Raw genomic sequence first — 23,297 nt, 5'->3', positions numbered from 1 at the left:
GTCTGGGGAAGGGTGTTCTGCCTTGGGCCAGGGCACAGGTGCTGGAAAGATCCTGCCAAAGATACAAAGGGAGGAGGCATTTCTGAAGGTATGGGAGCAAAGAGAGGACAGAGTCAGTATTCAACACTGGTGGGACTAAAAAAGGGGGCAACTGCCACATGTAGCCAGTCTACCTGGAAGACAGTTGTGGGCTTAAGTCTTCTACCTTTCCCTGAGAGATATCCAGAGAGTCAGCCCAGTGGGCTGGTGTAGAGACAGCCAGGAGGGCTAGTGAAAGGGGCAGCTGCAGCCAGGTGGGCTAGCGGTGCCTGAAGAAGTGGTGCTGGGATCAGTGGCCACAGAGGAAGTGGAAGGAAAGGTTACACGTTGTTTCTCTCCACGTGGGCTACTTTTGAGGGACTGTGAGTTCCTGCCTGTAAAGGGCTGTTACCGAACTGACAAGGAGTCTGTCAGTTCCCTTAGGAGTGAACCAGCAGAAACTGTGCAAGAAAAGGAACAAATTGTGTGTAGAAGGAAAGCTGAAGAGGAGTCTGTATATAGGAAGTTGTCCCTGAAGTTCTTGCGAAAGTCAAGTGAGCATCCCATAACCCATAGCTCCCAACTGTCCCTGATTTCGAGGGACTGTCCCTGATTAGGAGCAATGTCCCTCTGTCCCTCTTTCCTCCTCATTTGTCCCTCATTTTGGTCTGATCCATATAGTTATACATAAAATGCACTATTTATCTTTAAAAAAGTGTTTCCCAGCGCTAAACCTTTCATCCAATTTCTAAATTGCTGCATTTGTACATTTCAAAAGCAAATATAAAGGAATAGTAGTGGTAATAAAGCACTTGTGGGTTCAGCCAAACCATTTTTTTTCCATATAATTCTCCTTTAAGGGGGCGTGGCAGGGGGTGTGCCCTATGCCTACATACTTTTGCTACCCTGTTTCCCCGAAAATAAGACCTAGCGTGATTGTCGGTGATGGCTGCAATATAAGCCCTATCCCCCAAATAAGCCCTAGTTAAAGTCCTTGTAGGTCTTATTTTCAGGATAGGGCTTATTTTCGGGGAAACAGGGTAGGGCTTATTTGGGGGGTAGGGCTTATATTGCAGCCATCACCGACAACCACGCTAGGTCTTATTTTCGGGGAAACAGGGTAATAGGTGTCCCTCGTTCCCATCTCAAAAAGTTGGGAGGTATGCATAACCCCTTATCCCCATCCAAGTTGTTAACCCCCCTAATAAAACATCAAAAGCAAAGCTACGGACAGTCTTCTGACTTTTGTGTGCCTGTGAAGATTCGGTGTGCCTGGCTGTGCAGGAGTGGGGGGGATCCCTGTTCATCAGCTCCTACGTGGGGTGTGCTAAAAGTAAAATAGGGGAAAGGTCCGCTTTAAGCTGGCCATACACTGGTTGATTTTCATACAAATGTTCATACAAAAAAATCTGGACAGTAAATTCAATAATGCCATCAGAGATGAAAGTCCTTCGAAAGTACTTCAAAGTTTAATTTGCTTTTAATATTCAATTTATTCGTTCATTATTAGTATTTTGTTTGGGGAAAAAATTTCCATCTTTTCTGTTGGATTTTTTTCAGGTCAAAAAACGATTGCCAATTTGGCCCCATTAAAAAATCGAGCGAAGGCTCTGAAAGCAAACTTTAATTCTACTGGTGTATGGCCATCTTTATACACAAGGGTCGCAGAGAGAGGGACCCATTAAAATTCAGCTTCGGAGCCCCATAAATAACTGTTACGCCCCTGCGTGGTACCTAAGCCATATGTCTATATTCTATGTTGAAGCTGGATGGGATTATATAACAGGAGCGGAATGTTGGGAATCTTTACAATCTCTACATCTGTATTGCAGCCTTTCTGCTACATATGTGGAAAAAGCCACCCACAATGACTCCTTCTATGTCCCAGTGCAGTATAAACATAGGCGAGGACGGAGTTTGCTTTTTGTCTCGTTCCCACCTCCCTTCTCTATTCAGAAGATTACAAACTCCCCGGTGACTACCAGCACACGTGACAGTCACAGTCCACCTTGCGTGTTACCTGGAGCTGCTTCCTGACTCTGTTCTACTCCCAGATCCTCCTCCACCCCTCCCCGGCCAGGTAACACTACTCAGCACACAACCCTTTCAGACACTGTGCTGAAATCACTGGATTGACGAGTTTTGCTGTAAGCTTTAACTGATGAAGGTTTAATGACCTCAAGAGCCCTATCATGGCCTTTACGAAGACTGCTAAAGACCCTTTCAGTACCCCTGTGGGGCATCTCATAGGTAAGCAATACTAGGAGTTAGCTTGGCGTACCCTAGATAAAAATGCTAAGACTAAGCTTACCCCTGCTTTGATGGAGACATCAGTTTCTTCCATTACCAACCTTCCCAAATTTACTGGAACAGTTCCAGGTTTCAAATCTTTGTGTCCCTAGAACTGTTCTTGTTTTTGCATACTATTCTTAGTATAACCTGCTATCGTATAAGCGTTCGTTGACTTCTTGACATCTGTTCATGTTGCTTCAGCACCGAAACCTCAACTGAGAAAATATGTAGCTACCATTAGACTACTTCTTCTAAAAATGACAGTAGCCCGGCTGTGATGCTGAGCCACAGGCTTCAGTACTTTCCGAGTTACCAACCAGGAAGAAGTTCTGAATTCACTCTGACTTTCTAATCTGTGGCTTGCTCTGGATTGGTGAAAGCTAACCCATCTATTCATCTCAGGACCAAGGGTGAGCTTGCACTTGTTTCAGGACCGGGTTCAGATCCAAACCTGGAAGTCAGCAGTCAGTCCTGGTCTATTGAGCTGCAGGCGGAGGATGCTATTGACCTACCATAGCCAAATGGCCAACCCATCTATTCATCTCAGGACCAAGGGTGAGCTTGCATTTGTTTCAGGACCGGGTTCAGATCCAAACCTGGAAGTCAGCAGTCAGTCCTGGTCTATTGAGCTGCAGGCGGAAGATGATATTGACCTATTGATATTGACCATCGACAGCGCATGCGCATGTTAAAATGTAACCCCGGAAGTCAATTCAACAAGCAACGAACAGAAAGATCTTTCTAGTTATCGACATTTCGTTCATCGGCAAATAGAAAATATTGGACCTATTGATTTTCAAAATGCATTCTAGCCATTTCCCATCCAGGCCAATTCTGACATTTCTCTCCTACATGTAAAATTCATCATTTTTTTTTGCTAGAAAATGACATAGAACCCCCAAACATTATATACATTTTTTAGCAAAGACCCTAGAGAATACAATGGCGGTCGTTGCAACGTTTTATCCTGCACAGTATTTGCGCAGCAATTTTTCGAACATTTTTTTTTGGAAAAAAAAAAAAACAAAGCATTAAAATTAGCCCAATTTTTTTTTTGCATAATGTGAAAGATGATGTTACGCTGAGTAAATAGATACCTAACATGTCATGCTTCAAAATTGCACACGCTCGTGGAATGGCGCAAAACTTCGGTACTTAAACATCCCCATAGGCGACGCTCTAAAACTTTTTACTGGTTACATGTTTTGAGATACAGAGGAGGTCTGGGGCTAGAATTATTGCTCTCGCTCTAACGTTTGCGGCAATACCTCTCATGTGTGGTTTGAACACCGTTTTCATATGTGGGCGGGACTTACGTATGCGTTTGCTTCTGCGTGCGAGCACACGGGGACAGGGGCGCTTTAATTTTTTTTATTATTATTGTTAATTTTACTTTTCTTTTTTTAGCTTGACACTTTAAAAAAAAAAATTTGATCACTTTTATTCCTATTACAAGGAATGTAAACATCCCTTGTAATAGGAATATGGCATGACAGGTCCTCTTTTTACAGTGAGATATGGGGTCAATAAGACCCCACATCTCACCTCTAGGCTGGGAAGCCTGAAATAAAAAAAATAAATAAACGATCTCGGCTTCCCAGCCGAGGCAGCGCCATTCATATGAATGCAGAGGCTGGGCGTGACGTCATAAAATCGCGCCCAACGATCATAGAGACTACGGCGATCATCTGGTTCGCCGGAAATCTCTATACTCACCATCTGAGGCTGGCGGATCCTTAATCCGACTCACCGATGGGATCGCTGAGTTGGTAGAAGCACCGTAAGAACGATCAAGCGGTGGAACACTCGCTATGATCATTCTTATGGTATAGGGAGTCGCCAGCTGAAAAAGCCGATATCTGAATGATGCCTGTAGCTGCATCCATCATTCAGATATCCCCGCTCAAATTCAAGGATGTCCTGGGACGAACCTTGGGCGGGAAGTGTTTAAAAAACACACAAGGCAACACCTGTTAACCCCTTCCCGCTGAGCGTACGCAGATGTGCGGCCTCGGCTTTCGGGGGTTATACTGGGATGATGCCCGCAGCTGCAGGCATCATCCCGGTACCATTTTTTAGAGCCGGCGATCGGCTTTCCAGAGATAACAACCGATGCAGCTAAAAGCCACTTGGCTGTTATCCCAGAGGCCCTGACCGGGCCACCCATCCCACCGGGAGACCCGATCCACGATCCGCCACTTCGAGCGACTAGAGACAGATTGGCGCGAAGCTGAAAACGGCTTCATTCCAGTCTCCTGATTGTAAACACGGAAGCGCTGTCATGACATCACTTCCTGTTTACTCGGCTGCCAATGGCGCTGGTTTTAAAAAAATATACAGTGTTCAGAATCGCCGAAAATGGCGATCTGAATACTTTGAAGTGCAAAGGAGGGATCGGGGGTCTTTTAGACCCCCGATCCCTCCATAAAGAGTACCTGTCACCACCTATCACTGTCACAAGGGTTTACATTCCTTGTGGCAGCAATAAAAGTGATCAAAATGTTTTTTTTTTTTAAACACAATTTAATAATATAAAAATAAATAAAATAAATAAGAAAAAATTTTTTTTTAAAGCGACTCCGTCCCCGTGAGCTCGCTCAGCAAAGAAAACGCATACGGAAGTCGCGCCCGCATATGTAAATGGTGTTCAAATCACACATGTGAGTTATCGCCGCGATCATCAGGGCGAGAGCAATAATTCTAGTACTAGACCTCCTCTGTAACTCTAACCTGGTAACCGTAAAAAAAATGTAAAGCGTTGCCTATGGAGATTTTTAGGTACTGTAGTTTGTTGCCATTCCACGAGTGCGTGCAATTATAAAGCGTGACATGTTTGGTATCTATTTACTTGGCGTAACATCATCTTTCACATTATACAAAAAAAAATGGGCTAACTTTACTGTTTCGTTTTTTTTAAATTCATGAAAGTGTCCCTTTTCCCAAAAAGTTGCGTTTAAAACACCGCTGCACAAATACCGTGTGACATAAAATATTTCAACAATCACCATTTTATTCTCTAGATTCTCTGCTAAAAAATATATATATATATAATGTTTGGGGGCTCTAAGTAATTTTCTAGCAAAAAATATGGATTTTAACTTGTAAACACCAAATGTCAGAAATAGGCTAATGCCGTGTACACCGAATCCGGCGGAAAATCTGACAGTGTGTGGGCTCCAACGGACCTGCTGCAGACTTTTTAGGTCAAAAATCTGACAGACTTTAGATTTGGAACATGTTTCAAATTTGTCCGACGAACTCGAGTCCGGTCGAAAAATCCTCTCGTCTGTATGCTAGTCCAACGGACGAAAACCGACGCTAGGGCAGCTATTGGCTATCAACTTCCTTATTTTAGTCCGGTCGTACGTCATCACGTACAAATCCGTAGGACTTTGGTGTGATCGTATGTAGTCCGTTCGTTCAAAAGTCCGTCGAAAAGTCCGCCCGTGTGTACGCAGCATTAGTCATGAAAGGGTTAAAAACTATTGTTGCATATTGGCAGACCAGGCAACAAATGTACACAATATAAAAAGAAAACACTCCTATTGCCACGTCCGTATAATTGAATTATCAAAAGAAAAAGGGGGAGGGTTTTTTTTAACAAAGAGCCCCTGGTCGGACTTTAAAGGCACAGCAAATCAAGAAGATCATATTCAAAATAACAATATAGTAAATTTTACTAAATACAAATGCATAAATAACAAAGACATTGACAAAAAATGTAAAAAACATCTATGTGAGGATATACATAATGTGAGCCCCGATGCGTCGACGCGTTTCGTTCTAAAGACTTCCTCAGAACACATCCAGGTTTCAAATAATACAGAAAAAAGGTCTTACTATCTTAAAAGAGGCTTCCATAGACTTAAATGATTAAAGATAGAAATCTGTAATTCATATTTCCGCTGTAGGTGCAGGATTTTATGTCATAAGAATAAGTGACCGTCAGCTGTTGCCATATACCTCCAAACTCTGGGTTCATTCCTAGCAAGGGAAAGGATCAAAAGTTGCCAATCAGCCACCGGGGTGAATGTTCACACCACCAAAGCTCCACCAATCATCACAGGGCACAAAAAGCCCTAATAAGATATCCATTCAGTAGTCCATGTGGAAGTGTGTAACAACACTGGAAGAAGCAATCAATTGGGTTTGATATACATCCCCTGGAGGGCACAGAGACGCTCATGAGGCAGGCAACAAATGTGTTGAGACACAACAATGTTTGGCCATTAGATATGTATTTTCTGTGCTCAAACGATTGTCACAGATGCGTCGTGCACGGCAACGATATCTGACGAGTTTCAGTGGGAGGTTTCTTAAAGGTCGAGTATTTGAAGCATCATTTCCGCTGAACATAGAATCGATCGAGGACAAATGTACTGTTTATGTTGTCATCGATCGATAATATGTCGAATATTGGGCGGCATCTATTGATACAATGATGGCGTTCTCGCATGCACATTCGACAGATTTTTCAAAATGGCGAACGTTTTTTTCCGAATGATTTTCTAACCGTGTATCGACAATATAAGTCTGTACATCTGACTTCAGTTCTTCTTGAAGGGAAATGTCACAGGTGTACAGGGTCAGCGTCAATAGCAATCTCCGGCATCCCTAAACATACAGGCATGGATACGTGTTATCATAGGTGTTATGCTATCAGATTCTCAGTTTAAATTGATTCAACAGCCCCCCTAGTGAGGCCCCATCCGTCTCCAGACCGGCTATTGTTATGCTACTGATCAGAAACTTGCTTTTAAAAAGTGCCAAGTTTTTCTTTGTGAATCACATGGCGGATATATTGTAGATTTTTCACTCCCGTCTGTTTTCTGAGAGTAATTATGTAGCACTATAGAGCCTGGAAGACGTATTGTTGATTTAATGCTCTTTCAAAGACATGAATAGTTCCATTTCTGCTTTTCAATGGATTTTTGTTTTGCCTTTTTCTTTGCGGACCTTTCTCCCCTTTTACTAAATTCACGTAAGCTCCGCATCTCTGCATGCTGATGTGAGGTCATCTAACACATCTTTTTATAATTTTTTTTACTTAAAGTCATTCTAAAGATATTAATTAAAAAAAAAAAAAAAGTTATACTTACCTTCTCTGTGTAATGGTTTTGCACAGAGCAGTACAAAAAAAAGGTCCCTGCCCCTGTTTCGTCAGATTAGGCGACCCGTCAGAATGTGTAACGGAAGTGACGTTCCGTCGCCGCCATCTTGCTACACCCAGCACTCCTCCATAGTAGAAGAAAGAGAGGCTTCCATCATGTTAGACAAAAGAAGTGTGGTGGTCCCATCCCTAATTAGACAGACCAAAGAAAGAAATACCCCCTAGATGGGACTTTAATAGACCACCAACACTGGATGAGTAAAAAAACAATTTATATCATGAATGTAGAACAATTAGACAGGTGAGCAAATAGAACTGTAAAAAGACGTACAACGTCTAGTAGTGCATATTACAAACATGGCAAAACACAAAAAGCAAACAAAATACAAAAGTGGCACTGATACTCTCCAATGGGTAAATGCCCTGATACCCGACGCGTTTCCGGTTTTTTACACCTTCATCAGGGGTACAGGATGGAGAAATGATCACATGTATTAGCACAAATCAGGAGCTTGAAAATAGTCAGATGTCAGGAGAGGCACAGGACACCGTTCAGAAAAATTGTTGGCTTTAAGAAATCTATTCCCATACCGGTGGAATAACCGTTGTATGGTAATGATTAGATTCGGTTGTACACAATGCATGCTTTGTTAGAGCAATGCAGACGGAGACCGACCAGCGCCTTAAATAAGGCTGTGCGGTTAGCATATACTAGCCAGTGGTCCCAGACTCCCTATGCCCTGTAAAAGCGTGTGGAGGAGCACCCCTGTGTAGCTGGCACCATCTTGCTACACCCCGCACTCCTCCATAGCAAGGATACAGTGAGAAGGGGTTAAGCAGACATCTTGTTACACCCACCGGAATTTTGCATTTTACACTTATTTTTAACAGTAAAGAGAGTTTATATAGTGAAATACAGTACTTAGAACTTCGTCTGACTGGTTAGATGTTTAATTTTAAAAGCAGCGAACTTCTGTCAGATTAGCAAACCTATGAGATGAGCAGGTGTAGTGTCACATATGGTGACCCATCACATTTGGCTATCCGCTGGAGTGCGTATGCGCGACGCCACCATATGCGTTCAGACACTTCTACGACAAAACACAGTTATTATGTGGCTCCACCCCTAAGTCCAGGTTCAAGCTCCACCATCCAAGTGGACATAGATTTAGAATATAATAATGCTGAGCGAAGTGAGGCCGTGCCCGAAGCGTGGCGAGTGAAGGGAGCCCGCGAGGGGCCCTGTTGCACTATCTGACGGTTTTAGTGTGGTGTTTTGTCCTAAGTGTTGGAACGCATATGGCGTTGTCGCGCATGCGCACTCCAGTGGGTAGCCAAATGTGATGGGTCCTTGAATCAACATGTATAAGTGTGGTGACAGGATTGGAAGACAGGGACCACCAGTGAAACAATACAGGCTGAAACCGATAACTGAATGGTGACTAGTATCCCTCCACCGGACATGGATGGCCCCTCACCTCAGATACTCGACCTGAAACAGGTCACACAGCATATAATATCCTGGATGGATCAATGTATATGGATGGTGGTGTCTCCTTCACTTCCCAGCATTCAGCATAATGACAGAAGATGCCAAGGGTATGCGTATAGCTGTATCTTCTGAGCTTGCGATTTTAGAAGTCGCCTCTCATCAGATTTAGACACCAAGGCCCCACGGTCAGCCACCACCCCAAGGGGGGGGAGTTTGAGCAGCAGCTGTGCGACTTACGATGGCTTACACTTAGGAAGAACCCCCACACCTGGTAAGGGGCATGTGGATCAGCAGCACCCACGATCTCTAAGTGCCAGACAAACGGCAGTGCTCCATGTGCAAAAAACAATCTGGGAAGTTGCACCAAAGAGGATGTTGTGGCTGAGTTTCAGGAGCTTCTTATGGAAGTAGTGTTTCCTGATAGAGCTTTGGGTATCAAATGGTATCACATGGAGCACTGCCGTGAAGGAGACACCACCATCCATATAGATTGATCCATCCAGGATATTATATGCTGTGTGACCTGTTTCAGGTCGAGTATCTGAGGTGAGGGGCCATCCATGTCCGGTGGAGGGATACTAGTCACCATTCAGTTATCGGTTTCAGCCTGTATTGTTTCACTGGTGGTCCCTGTCTTCCAATCCTGTCACCACACTTATACATGTTGATTTAAGGACTTATATTTGCGCAGCACTGTTTTTATTATTTATGTCTTTGAGGTATTTTTTGAATTAACCTTAGTGCCTGCCTGCATTTATTTTCTTGTGTCCACTTATCAGTCAGCGCTGAATTTAATTATACCAATTTTAAATATGATGGGTTGCAATATGTGACGCTACACAGGCTTGCCTTTTAAAATTCAACATCTAACCAGCCAGATAGAATTATAAGTACTGTATTTCACTATATAAACTCACTTTACTGTTAAAAATAAGTGTAAAATGCAAAACTCCGGGGGGGTGTAACAAGATGTTCACTTTTCCCCTTCTCGGTGTATCCTTACTATGGAGGCGTGCGGGGTGTAGCAAGATGGCGGCAACGGATTGTCACTTCTGTTACACATTCTGACGGGTCGCTAAATCTGGTGAAACCCCCCCACCTATAACTGGTCTTCACAGCAAGGAGCACTGGAAGGGCAAACGCATGTCAAAAAAAACAGAGCAGCCCCATCCTCTTTTTTTTTGGGTCCCCCCCCCCCGCTGGTGGTCCTGGTTTCTCCCCCTTGCCAAGTGCCCCCATAGCAAGCCTCTTGTTATGGGGGGGGGGCACTCAAGCAGGCTCGATCTCGAGCCGTGCGCCTGTGAATGGATCATAGGCGTGCGCACAGATGCCTCGTTTCCACTGAGCGGATCGGTTCGGGTCGGTACAGTTTGGAATGCCTAGAATGGTCCGGCCTATTCAGGTGAGCGTTTCCACTGCAAGTCAGACTGCCAGGGGCCATAAGTGGGTTTAGAAAAAATGCCTAGCATGGCATCACACGTCCACCAATCAGTGGAATGTATCGTAGCTCCGCCCTAACCGAACCGTACCATTTTCTATGGCCCCACATCTGAAGCAGGACCCAGAATGGTGCGGTTCGGTTGGGTTGTATGGGCCGCTTTCATAATGGAAACACTCAAAATAGCGTACCGTACCGAACCAAACTGATCCACTCAGTGGAAACGAGGCAAGAGTGTACTGGGTGTGCCTGGTTTCCAGTTGTACCAAAGTGTAAGAGCCAGAGCCAGCTTCGCCCCAACCTTTCACCGGTCCAGTGAGTGCTGCAGGAGCAGGGAGGAGAGGGGTGACTGCTAGTCACTGCTCTCCTCTCCAGGCAGACCACGGATTGGGAGATCAGTGGTCATGTGATCGCTTAGACCTCGGGCTTAGAGCCAAGATGGGACAGCTGCAGCATCACACCGGTGAGTATCAATGTTAGGTTTTTTTATAATTACAAACCCCGTGCTTCTCCTTTAAGTTAAAGTTCTTTTTTGTAAATAGCCACTTCTTCTGTCTCATTGTATCTGCTCCGGTTAGGTAACTGATAGGAATTCTGGGTATTCTCCTATCTATCATGCCAGAGGCAGTGTTTTCATGTGTCTACTGTCCATTCCCTGCCTGGGGAAACAAAGGAACATAAAAGAATCCTGTATCAAAACCAAATAGGGTGCAGGAGAGCAGAGCATACACAAAGAACTCAAAGAAAGGCCATAAAATGCTAACACTACTCAAAGAGTCACCTAAGCGACCATCAGCTGTAGTCGGGCTGTGCAGAGTTTAAAGAGACCCTGTCACCAAATTGCAGGTAAAAGCACAGAAAAATTAAATGATTTAAATGCTCATGTGCAATCTTTTATCAGCCAGATTCCGCCCGGCCTATAGTAGATTGATGGCTGGGCGAGGGTTTCGTTGTTCTGAGTGGATGTCGTACGACACCCTTCAGAACGGCCACTCGTGCGCCCCCCCCCCGGAGGCGTGCAACACGGCGATCCATGGTGTCACTCGGACACACCGCATCACTGATCACGGTAAAGAGCCCATGACGTAGGCTCTTTACCATGTGATCAGATGTGTCAAATCACAGCTGATCACAGTGTAAATAGGAAGTGCCGGTTATCATACCACCGAAAGAAAGCTCTAGCTGTCTCAAAATAATGATAAAAATTTTGTTTGGGTAAAGCATTGTATGACCGCGTAATTGTCATTCAAAGTGTGACAGCGCTGAACGCTTCTGCCCTGTACACACGATCGGACATTTATCGGACATTCCGACAACAAAATCCATCAGATTTTTTCCGATGGATTTTGGGCCAAACTTGTCTTGCATACACTGATGCCGCGTACACACGAGCGGACTTTACGGCAGACTTTGTCTGGCGGACTTTTCGACGGACTTTCCGAATGAACAGACTTGCCTACACACGATCAACCAAAGTCCGACGGATTCGTACGTGATGACGTACGACCGGACTAAAACAAGGCAGCCAGTAAACAATAGCTGTCCTTGCGTCGTTTTTTGTCCGTCGGACTAGCATACAGACGAGCGGACTTTTCGGCCGGACTCGAGTCCGTCGAAAAGATTTGAAACATGTTTCATTTCTAGGTCCGTCGAACTTTTGGGGAAAAAAAGTCCGCTGGAGCCCACACACGATCGAATTGTCCAACGGACTCCGGTCCGCAAGACCAAGTATGCCGCAAAGTCCGGTCATGTGTACGCAGCAACAGTCGCACAAAGTTGTCTGAAAATCCAATCGTTCTGAACGCGGTGACGTAATACACGTACGTCGGGACTATAAACGGGGCAGTAGCCAATAGCTTTCATCTCTTAATTTATTCTGAGCATGCGTGGCACTTTGTGCGTCGGATTTGTGAACACACGATCGGAATTTAAACGATCAGATTTTGCTGTCGGAAAATTTTATATCCTGCTCTCAAACTTTGTGTGTCGGAAATTCCGATGGAAAAAGTCCGATGGAGCCTACACACGGATGGTATTTCTGACAACACAATCCGATTGCACTTTTTCCATCGGAAAATCCGACCGTGTGTACAGGGCATTAGAATTGGTCTGGGCAGGAAGGGGGTGAAAGTGCCCCGTATTGAAGTGGTTAAAATATACTTTCTTTTTATTTAAAGCGGGGTTCCACCCAAAAATGGAACTTCCACTTTTTGGATTCCTCCCCCCCTCCGGTGTCACATTTGGCACCTTTCAGGGGGGAGGAGGGAGCAGATACCTTTCTAATACAGGTATTTGCTCCCACTTCCTGGCATAGATCACCACAACGTTCGCGGTGACCTACGCCACTTCTGGCGCCTACTCTGTCCTCCCCCGTTGTATTCTGGGAGACACACAGGTCCCAGAACACAGCAGGGACCAGTGAGGGCGCGCAGCGCGACTCGCGCATGCGCAGTAAGGAACCAGGAAGTGAAGCCGCACGGCTTCACTTCCTTATTCCCTTACCAAGGATGGCGGCAGCAGCCGAGAGCCGACGGACATCGCGGGCTCCCTGGACAGGTAAGTGTCCATATATTAAAAGTCAGCAGCTGCAGTGTTTGTAGCTGCTGGCTTTTATTATTTATTTTTTTCGGCGGACCTCCGCTTTAATTGCAATGTGCTTTTGAAATTGCTAGAAAATGTGACTACTTCATAAAGTGTCTATTCCCTAGCGCAGCCCCTCCCTCCTTGCATGGCTTTTTTTTTCCACTTCTAGGAATGTCTAATTACTCTCTGAGCTGGCCCAGCTCCTCTGCCCCTCCCCTCACCTTCCTACATATCTTTTTATGTAGCATCCAGGGCAGGAATGAAGGGGAATCCTAGAGAGCAGCCATTCTCAAATGGGGATTCCTCCAGAATTTGCTAGAGGTTCCTTGAGCTGTCACCTCCAGACCTCCAATTTGGTAGTGACTGCATAGTCCCAGAGCCAGCTGCTTGACCCCAATGAACTTTGTGGCTGTAGAAGTGGCATTCTGACCACCACTGTATGGACATTTTTCCAACTTGTCACCAATATAAGGGGCATTTTTTCCACTGATCTCCAATGAATTGGTTTTAGCAGTGGTTTCCTTGAGACCTGAGGGGTTCCTCAGGGGTAAAAAGGTTGAGAAAGGTTCTATAGTGTCACTTAAAAGACAGCTTTGAGTCTGGTAAGGCTGCTAACATCTCATCCAAGATGGTGACACCCAGTACTAGTCTTTTGGGTGTCTACAGGGCTTTTGAATGTCTACACAGGGGAGGCTTACACATATAACCCTATGAGAAGAATGTTGTTAAAACGTATGGTCTAATGACAGGGACTCTTTAACCACTTCCGGACCGCCCACCGTGGATATACGTCGCTACCATAGCTCTCAACTGTCCCTGATTTCGAAGGCTGCTGCATTGATGGCAATGGTGAGGCTGCTGCATTGATGTCAATGGTGAGGCTACTTCATTGATGGCAATGGTGATGCTGCTGCATTGATGTCAATGGTGAGGCTACTTCATTGATGGCAATGGTGATGCTGCTGCATTGATGTCAATGGTGAGGCTGCTGCATTGATGGCAATGGTGAGGCTGCTGTATTGATGGCAATGGTGAGGCTGCTGCATTGATGTCAATGGTGAAGCTGCTGTATTGATGGCAATGCTGAAGCTGCTGCATTGATGGCAATGGTGAAGCTGCTGCATTGATGGCAATGGTGAGGCTGCTGCATTGATGTCAATGGTGAGTAGGGATGAGCTTCGAGTTCGAGTCGAACTCATGTTCGACTCGAACATTGGCTGTTCGCAAGTTCACCGAACAGCGAACAATTTGGGGTGTTCGCGGCAAATTCGAATGCCGCGGAACACCCTTTAAAAGTCTATGGGAGAAATCAAAAGTGCTAATTTTAAAGGCTAATATGCAAGTTATTGTCATAAAAAGTGTTTGGGGACCTGGGTCCTGCCCCAGGGGACATGGATCAATGCAAAAAAAAGTTTTAAAAACGGCCGTTTTTTCAGGAGCAGTGATTTTAATAATGCTTAAAGTCAATCAATAAAAGTGTAATATCCCTTTAAATTTCGTACCTGGGGGGTGTCTATAGTGTGCCTGTAAAGGGGCGCATGTTTCCTGTGTTTAGAACAGTCTGACAGCAAAATGACATTTTGAAGGAAAAAACTCATTTAAACCTACCCGCGGCTATTGCATTGCCGACAATACACATAGAAGTTCATTGATAAAAACGGCATGGGAATTCCCCAAAGGGGAACCCCGAACCAAAATTAAAAAAAAAAAAATGACGTGGGAGTCCCCCTAAATTCCATACCAGGCCCTTCAGGTCTGGTATGGATATTAAGGGGAACCCCGGCCAAAATTAAAAAAAAAAAAATGACGTGGGGTTCCCCCTAAATTCCATACCAGACCCTTCGGGTCTGGTATGGATTTTAAGGGGAACCCCGCGCCAAAAAAAAAAAAAAAAACGGCGTGGGGTCCCCCCAAAAATCCATACCAGACCCTTATCCGAGCACGCAACCTGGCAGGCCGCAGGAAAAGAGGGGGGGACGAGAGTGCGGCCCCCCTCCCTCCTGAACCGTACCAGGCCACATGCCCTCAACATTGGGAGGGTGCTTTGGGGTAGCCCCCCAAAACACCTTGTCCCCATGTTGATGAGGACAAGGGCCTCATCCCCACAACCCTGGCCGGTGGTTGTGGGGGTCTGCGGGCGGGGGGCTTATCGGAATCTGGAAGCCCCCTTTAACAAGGTGACCCCCAGATCCCGGCCCCCCCCCTGTGTGAAATGGTAAGGGGGTACATAAGTACCCCTACCATTTCACGAAAAAAGTGTCAAAAATGTTAAAAATGACAAGAGACAGTTTTTGACAATTCCTTTATTTAAATGCTTCTTCTTTCTTCTATCTTCCTTCATCTTCTGGTTCTTCTGGTTCTTCTGGCTCTTCTGGTTCTTCCTCCGGCGTTCTCGTCCAGCATCTCCTCCGCGGCGTCTTCTATCTTCTTCTCCTCGGGCATGGGGGGGAGGCTCCCGCTCTTCTCTTCTTCTTTTCTTCTCTTCTTCTCTTCTTCATTTTCTTCTCCGGGCCGCTCCGTAATCCATGCTGGCATGGAGGGAGGCTCCCGCTGTGTGACGGCGCTCCTCGTCTGACAGTTCTTAAATAACGGGGGGGGGGCCACCCGGTGACCCCGCCCCCCTCTGACGCACGGTGACTTGACGGGACTTCCCTGTGACATCACGGGGAATGCCACAGGGAAGTCCCGTCAAATCACCGTGCGTCAGAGGGGGGCGGGGTCACCGGGTGGCCCCCCCCCGTTATTTAAGAACTGTCAGACGAGGAGCGCCGTCACACAGCGGGAGCCTCCCTCCATGCCAGCATGGATTGCGGAGCGGCCCGGAGAAGAAAATGAAGAAGAGAAGAAGAGAAGAAAAGAAGAAAAGAGTGGGAGCCTCCCCCCCATGCCATGGGTGTGGAGCGGCCCGAGGAGAAGAAGACAGAAGACGCCGCGGAGGAGATGCTGGACGAGAACGCCGGAGGAAGAACCAGAAGAGCCAGAAGAACCAGAAGATGAAGGAAGATAGAAGAAAGAAGAAGCATTTAAATAAAGGAATTATCAAAAACTGTCTCTTGTCATTTTTAACATTTTTGACACTTTTTTCGTGAAATGGTAGGGGTACTTATGTACCCCCTTACCATTTCACACAGGGGGGGGGCCGGGATCTGGGGGTCACCTTGTTAAAGGGGGCTTCCAGATTCCGATAAGCCCCCCGCCCGCAGACCCCCACAACCACCGGCCAGGGTTGTGGGGATGAGGCCCTTGTCCTCATCAACATGGGGACAAGGTGTTTTGGGGGGCTACCCCAAAGCACCCTCCCAATGTTGAGGGCATGTGGCCTGGTACGGTTCAGGAGGGAGGGGGGGCCGCACTCTCGTCCCCCTCTCTTTTCCTGCGGCCTGCCAGGTTGCGTGCTCGGATAAGGGTCTGGTATGGATTTTTGGGGGGACCCCACGCCGTTTTTTTTTTTTTTGGCGCGGGGTTCCCCTTAAAATCCATACCAGACCTGAAGGGTCTGGTATGGAATTTAGGGGGAACCCCACGTCATTTTTTTTTTTAAATTTTGGCCGGGGTTCCCCTTAATATCCATACCAGACCTAAAGGGCCTGGTATGGAATTTAGGAGGACTCCCACGTCATTTTTTTTTTTTAATTTTGGTTCGGGGTTCCCCTTTGGGGAATTCCCATGCCGTTTTTATCAATGAACTTCTATGTGTATTGTCGGCAATGCAATAGCCGCGGGTAGTTTTAAATGAGTTTTTTCCTTCAAAATGTAATTTTGCTGTCAGACTGTTCTAAACACAGGAAACATGCGCCCCTTTACAGGCACACTATAGACACCCCCCAGGTACGAAATTTAAAGGGATATTACACTTTTATTGTTTGACTTTAAGCATTATTAAAATCACTGCTCCTGAAAAAACGGCCGTTTTTAAAACTTTTTTTTGCATTGATCCATGTCCCCTGGGGCAGGACCCAGGTCCCCAAACACTTTTTATGACAATAACTTGCATATAAGCCTTTAAAATTAGCACTTTTGATTATTCATGTTCGTGTCCCATAGACTTTAACGGTGTTCGCATGTTCGAACGAACTTTTTTCCTGTTCGCATGTTCTGGTGCGAACCGAACAGGGGGGTGTTCGGCTCATCCCTAATGGTGAGGCTGCTGTATTGATGGCAATGCTGAAGCTGCTGCATTGATGGCAATGGTGAGGCTGCATTGATGGCACTTGTGAGACTGCAGATGGGCACTGACCCTTATTTTGCTTCCAAATTCCTTATTTAATTTTTTTTTCCCTGAAACTTCCCTCTTAAAATGAATGTGTGTGTTATACGCAGATAAATACGGTAATTTGAATGATATTTGTCAAGCTGTTGAATTACTGAGAATTTTCATAGAAACATTTGCATGAACATTCGTTCAAAAATCTATTATGTGTCATCGGTGTGTGCAGCCTATTGCACTAGGGTGTGCACCCCAAAGCTCAAAATCCCTGTGTGTGTGTGTATAAGACAGTTTACTATGCTTCAGTTATGTATGAACACATTGAGTGATTGATACCAATCACTTACTGTGTTCATTTACAAGAGGAAGGGGCCAGTAAATGACATAGGGGCCCAGTCAGCAGGGGGAATCTGAGCCACATGAAGCGTTTAGGGTGTGCCCAGGCACACTGCACACCTTTTGCGCATGCCTATGATTAGTGTACAGTATGTCCAGCTAGTTTGACTCCTGGTCCAAGCACACTCCCACCACCGAGAATCATTCACAATCTTTGCTAAGCCATTGATCTTTGAAATACTGTACAATCTTGTGTATCCCCCCCCCCCCCGCTTTAGTGCCCAGGGCGGAAGCCTCTCCTGCCCCTCCATTGGACTAGTCTGTCCCCTAATGCAATCTTGATGTAACCTGTTGCATCTGGTAGTGTTGGATTCCATAATGTCTGCTGCTGTTTGCATAGCTCTCAACTGTCCCTGATTTCGAGCAATGTCCCTCTGTCCCTCATTCATCCTCATTTGTCCCTCATTTTGGTCTGATCTATATAGATGTATATAAAATGCACTTTATTCTATCAAAAAGTATTTTCCAGCACTAAACCTTTCATCTGATTTCTAAATTGCTGCATTTGTAAATTCCAAAAGCCAATATAAAGGAATAGTAGTGGTAAAAAAGCACTTGTCCCTTCCCGCCGACCGTACGCAGATATGCGTACTCGGCTTTCCGGGGTTATACCGGGATGATGCCCGCAGCTGCAGGCATCATCCCGGTACCGTTGTTTACAGCGGGCGATCGGCTACCCGAGTATAACAACCGATGCAGCTAAAAGCCGCTCGGTTGTTATACCGGAGGAGCAGGAGGGGACATCCCCCCCTCCCGCCGCCTCCCGCCGCTGTTACCGGGCCTCCCATGCGATCGGGAGGCCCGGTGTCTAATCGTGTGCCTTCGGCGGCTGGGGGCGGGCTGGAACGAAGCTGTGGGCGGCTTCGTTCCAGCCTTCTTATTGTAAATGCGGAAGCGACGTCATGACGTCACTTCCCGTTTACTCGGCTGCCAATGGCGCTGAATTTAAAAAAGTACACAGTATTCAGAGTGCAGAGGAGGGATCGGGGGTCTTTTAGACCCCCGATCCCTCCATAAAGAGTACCTGTCACCACCTATTACTGTCACAAGGGATGTTTACATTCCTTGTGACAGCAATAAAAGTAAAAAAAAAATTTTTTTTTTTAAAACACAATTTATAAAGTAAAAAAATAAATTAAATAAATTTAAAAAAAAAAAAATTTTTTTTAAAGTGCCCCTGTCCCCGCGAGCTCGCGCAGCGAAGAAAACGCATACGGAAGTCGCGCCCGCATATGTAAACGGTGTTCAAATCACACATGTGAGGTATCGCCGCGATCGTCAGAGCAAGAGCAATAATTCTAGCCCTAGACTTCCTCTGTAACTCAAACCTGGTAACCGTAAAAAAAATTTAAAGCGTCGCCTATGGAAATTCATAGGTACCGTAGTTTGTCGCCATTCCACGAGTGCGTGCAATTATAAAGGGTGACATGTTTGGTATCTATTTACTCGGCATAACATCATCTTTCACATTATACAAAAAAATTGGGTTTTTTAAAATTCATGAAAGTGTCCCTTTTCCAAAAATTTGCGTTTAAAACACCGCTGCAAAATACCGTGTGATAAAAAATATTGCAACAATCGCCATTTTATTCTCTAGATTCTCTGCTAAAAAAATATATATAATGTTTGGGAACTCTAAGTAATTTTCTAGCAAAAAATACGGATTTTAACTTGTAAACACCAAATTTCAAAAATAGGCTTAGTCATGAAAGGGATAATTATACAATCTTGTTTTTTTGCACAATTCTCCTTTAAGGGGGTGTGGCAAGGGGTGTGTCCTATGCCTGCCTACATTTTCTGATAGGTGTCCCTCATTCCCATCTCAAAAAAGTTGGAAGGTTTGCTGTTTGTTACTGTATATGAACATTTTGGTTTCTATTCCTGTGACTGATTTCAATTCTTCTGGTTTCTATTCCTGTGACTGATTTAAAGCACTTATAAAATAATTACTAAACCAGGCAGTATTAGGAGCACTTGTACTCTATTTTCCTTTGAGCTTTGATCCTAGATAAGGGAATGTGGGTGTGAGAAGGATTGGCTGTAAACAGAGCTTTTGGCAGCTGTGGTTTTTATGTGAGCCTTGTAAAGCTGGGCAGCACAGTGGCTTAATAATTAGCAGGTCTGCCTTGCAGCGCTGGGGTCCCTGGTTCCAATCTTGACCAGGACACTATCTGCATGGAGTGATCACGTCCTCCCTGTGTTTGCATTGGCTTCCTCCTGCGCTCCAAATACATGCAGGCAGGGTAATAGGCCCCTGTCTAATTTAGACCTAGTATATATACCAATTCATACCTCCCAACATTTTGAGATGGGAATGAGGGACACCTACTAGCAAACGTATGTAGGCATAGGACACGCCCCCTGCCACACCCCATTAAAGGAGAATTAACAAAAAAAAAAAAGGTTACTTAAATCCATAAGGGCTTTTTTTTACCACTACTATTCCTTTATATTGGCTTTTAAAATTTACAAATGCAGCAATTTAGAATTTGGATGAACGGTTTAGCACTGGGAAACACTTTTTGAAAGGTAAAAAGTGCATTTTATATACAACTATATGGATCAGACCAAATTGAGGGACAAATGAGGGGGGGGGGGGGGCAGAGGGACAGAGGAACATTGCTCCAAATCAGGGACAGACCCTCGAAATCAGGGACAGCTGGGAGCTATGCAAATCGGCCATGCATGCGTATTAGTGCATGCCAGTCCCAAGCCCGTGCAGTTAGGCCCTGTTCACATCTGAGCATAGCAACTCACTTTCCCGCTACTGTTTGTTTTTTTTGTTTTTTTGCATGTTTTGGAGCGTTTCCGCTTTTGCGGCGCATAGGGCAGACTATTTATTTGAATGGGCTGCCCTACGCATGACAAACACCCCAAAGAAGCTCCAAAACATTTTTTGCAGGGTGGGTTTTACATTAGAACATTTTAGAATATGCCTTTTTAGATCTCTTTTTTTAGGTTGCTTTATGTCATCTTGTTTCTCAGCACTGATAAGGGATTTTTGAGCCCCCAAAACACATTTAAGTTAATTTACTAAAATGAAAATTTGGGTGTAGCCAATCAGCTTCTAACTTCAGCTTGTCCAATTAAGCTTTGAGAAAAAAAAACCTGGAAGCTGATTGGTTCCTATGCAGAGCTGCACCAGGTTTTGCACTCTCCAGTTTTAGTAAATCAACCCAAATTGGCTTTTTCTTCTTCTTGACCTGTTCAATAAAGATTTACTGGACCTTGGATTTACTGGATTTTTACCAGGCCAGAGCCCGAGGTCTAACCCGGAGAAATCTGGCTGCTAGGCTGTCTGAGGGACTATCCATTAGCAAGAGAACAGCGCAGGGTTGGGACTGCGGCTTGCAGTCTAATGCCCCGTACACACAGTCGGATTTTCCGACGAAAAATGTGTGATAGGACCTTGTTGTGGGAAATTCCGACCGTGTGTGGGCTCCATCACACATTTTCCATCGGATTTTCCGACACACAAAGTTTGAGAGCTTGCTATAAAATTTTCCGACAACAAAATCCGTTGTCAGAATTTCCGATCGCGTGTACACAAATCCGACGCACAAAGTGCCATGCATGCTCAGAATAAATAAAGAGATGAAAGCTATTGGCTACTGCCCCGTTTATAGTCCCGACGTACGTGTTTTATATCACCGCGTTCAGAACGGTCGGATTTTCCGACAACTTTGTGTGACCGTGTGTATGCAAGACAAGTTTGAGCCAACATCCGTCGGAAAAAATGCATGGATTTTGTTGTCGGAATGTCCGATCAATGTCCGACCGTGTGTACGGGGCATAACAAGAAATGACGGTTCTGCTGGCCAGAGAACCTGTCATGGTCGGAGGTAGAGGGGAAGCTGTCGCCACTAAGGGACCATCCACCTTGTTACCAGGGACCACTGTGATTAGCTGCAGCAAGTACCAGAGCAATCTTCTCACCAACCGGGGTTGGTGAAGAATTGGGGAACTTCAGCCGCAATCAACCAGGGACCAACCAGCGGAGGTGGCGCTTGCAGATCAGCCTTGTGGGTCAATCTAGGGACCGAGCAGGCCAGAGGGGTGACGCTTGAGAAGTATCTTGGATGCCAAGCTAGCGAACCAGCAGAGACGCGGGGGTGACGCTTGAGGAAGATACTGAGTGAGAAGGTTGGAAGAGCTCAGGAGATCAAGTGGCGAGTGGATCAGCAAGTCTAGTGAGAGAGACTGGGAGCTCAGTTGAGTGAAGATCTACAATAGGAGATTGTAGAGGAAGTGAAAGAGTTCATTGTAACCTTTGTTAGGAACTGTTCAAGATTGTTGCCATAGGAGACAGCGTGTCTACACATGCAGATGTGGTGTCTGATGTGGTGTCTGGCTGTCTACCTATAGAAGTCTTGGAGTCTTCCAATTAACATTGCAACTACAAAAAGGGTATCCTGGCCCTAAACCCTCTCTCTCACAGTTCTGTTTAAGAGACAATAAATTTCTTTGCATTCAAGAAGTGTCTGGCGCCCATGAATCTACCTTGCATCACACCCACAATGCCTAATGACCCACTATACATAGGAGAATGTCAGATGTTCCTAACTCTGGAGGTTCTCATTAGACCAAAGAAGACCCAGGACTTGGCTACACGTGAAACACAAAATGCATGAAAACTGCATGCAAAAACGCATAAAAAACAAGGGTTTAAAAACACACTGTTAAACGTGCCTGAAAAAAAAACGCATCAAGCGCAGCCACATAGATATGAACCTGGCCTTAAGACTACTCCCCCAAGGTTACTCTGGTTGACAGAGAGCTGTCTCTAATATTTGGATTCCAAGCCCTATCTTTCCTACTTTTGGGTCTAGCACTCTACCAACACGCCTATTGTCAACGGAAGTCACTGAAATAGATAAAACCAATAGAAATGTTAACTCCTCCCTACTTTGTACAAAACTAGAAAATATTGGTTACAATAAAGGCTTTAAAACCTTTTCCGACACAAGAAAACACAAGTTTTCCAGCCATGACAAAGGGATGTCATTCGGGAACGAGTGGTCACTGTCCTTTCACTGTAAATGAAGGTTTTGCTATGACACAGCAGCAAGAGGTAATAATTAACCTCTGACATGACGTTATGAGACGGGAGAGGCCGTGTCATCTACCGCCAACTCCATTGACCGGATCGTTATGAATAGTTCAAAATGTTCCATTGCATGAAACGACATGAAATCACATCCTGACTTCCTTTCGAATAGAACCTTTTAAAGATATTGTGCTATACCTACTCATGAGGAGGGAGGGCTGTACTACTGCAATGATAGAATCAATCAATGGCTGTGTAGAGTAAAGCTGGTTATAGATGGATCTTTTTTTTTTTTTCTTGACCAGCCATTCAAGATGTGTTATTGTATTCAGACCACAGGACTCCTACACTGTCAGAAGACACTGATCAGCGCTATAGCCGATTGATTGCAATCGCTGATCGCTCCTCTCCAATGGGAAGAGCCATAGAAAGATCGAAATTCGGCTGGTCCCCGCTGAATCGGCCAAGTTTCCATCTATCAATATAGAGACTGTTTCTCAAACCAAAAATGCAGAAACAATATGATTACTAATGAAGGTGCTGCCATAGACACTGTTCATTGCTTGAGTAGCTATGGTTCCCAGCCTAGTGCTACATGGGCAATTAAATCCCTCAGCTACTGAGATATTTCAATCCCAACTCCGGGCTTTTTTTTAAAGTCTCCCTGGAGGTGCAATACTTACCATCTCTCTGGTACTCTCTCCTGCAGTACCT

The 23,297-nt window shown here is 45.2% G+C and overlaps 1 protein-coding gene across 1 annotated transcript in view; it reads left to right on the top strand.

The window, feature by feature from the left end:
- Positions 1–2,009: 2,009 nt before the first annotated feature.
- TOM1L1 (target of myb1 like 1 membrane trafficking protein) overlaps positions 2,010–23,297 on the top strand; it is a 137,079-nt gene continuing 115,791 nt past the window's right edge. The window contains exon 1 of the mRNA XM_073606686.1: positions 2,010–2,268. Within this exon, the coding sequence (XP_073462787.1) occupies positions 2,211–2,268 (58 nt within the window). The 5' untranslated portion in view covers positions 2,010–2,210. The remainder of the gene's footprint in view (positions 2,269–23,297) is intronic.

The sequence above is a fragment of the Aquarana catesbeiana genome, linkage group LG12, assembly GCF_042186555.1.
Source record: "Aquarana catesbeiana isolate 2022-GZ linkage group LG12, ASM4218655v1, whole genome shotgun sequence".
Lineage (NCBI taxonomy): Eukaryota > Metazoa > Chordata > Amphibia > Anura > Ranidae > Aquarana > Aquarana catesbeiana.
The sequence above is the reverse complement of the archived record's forward strand: the minus strand, read 5'-3'. Positions and strand labels throughout refer to the sequence as shown.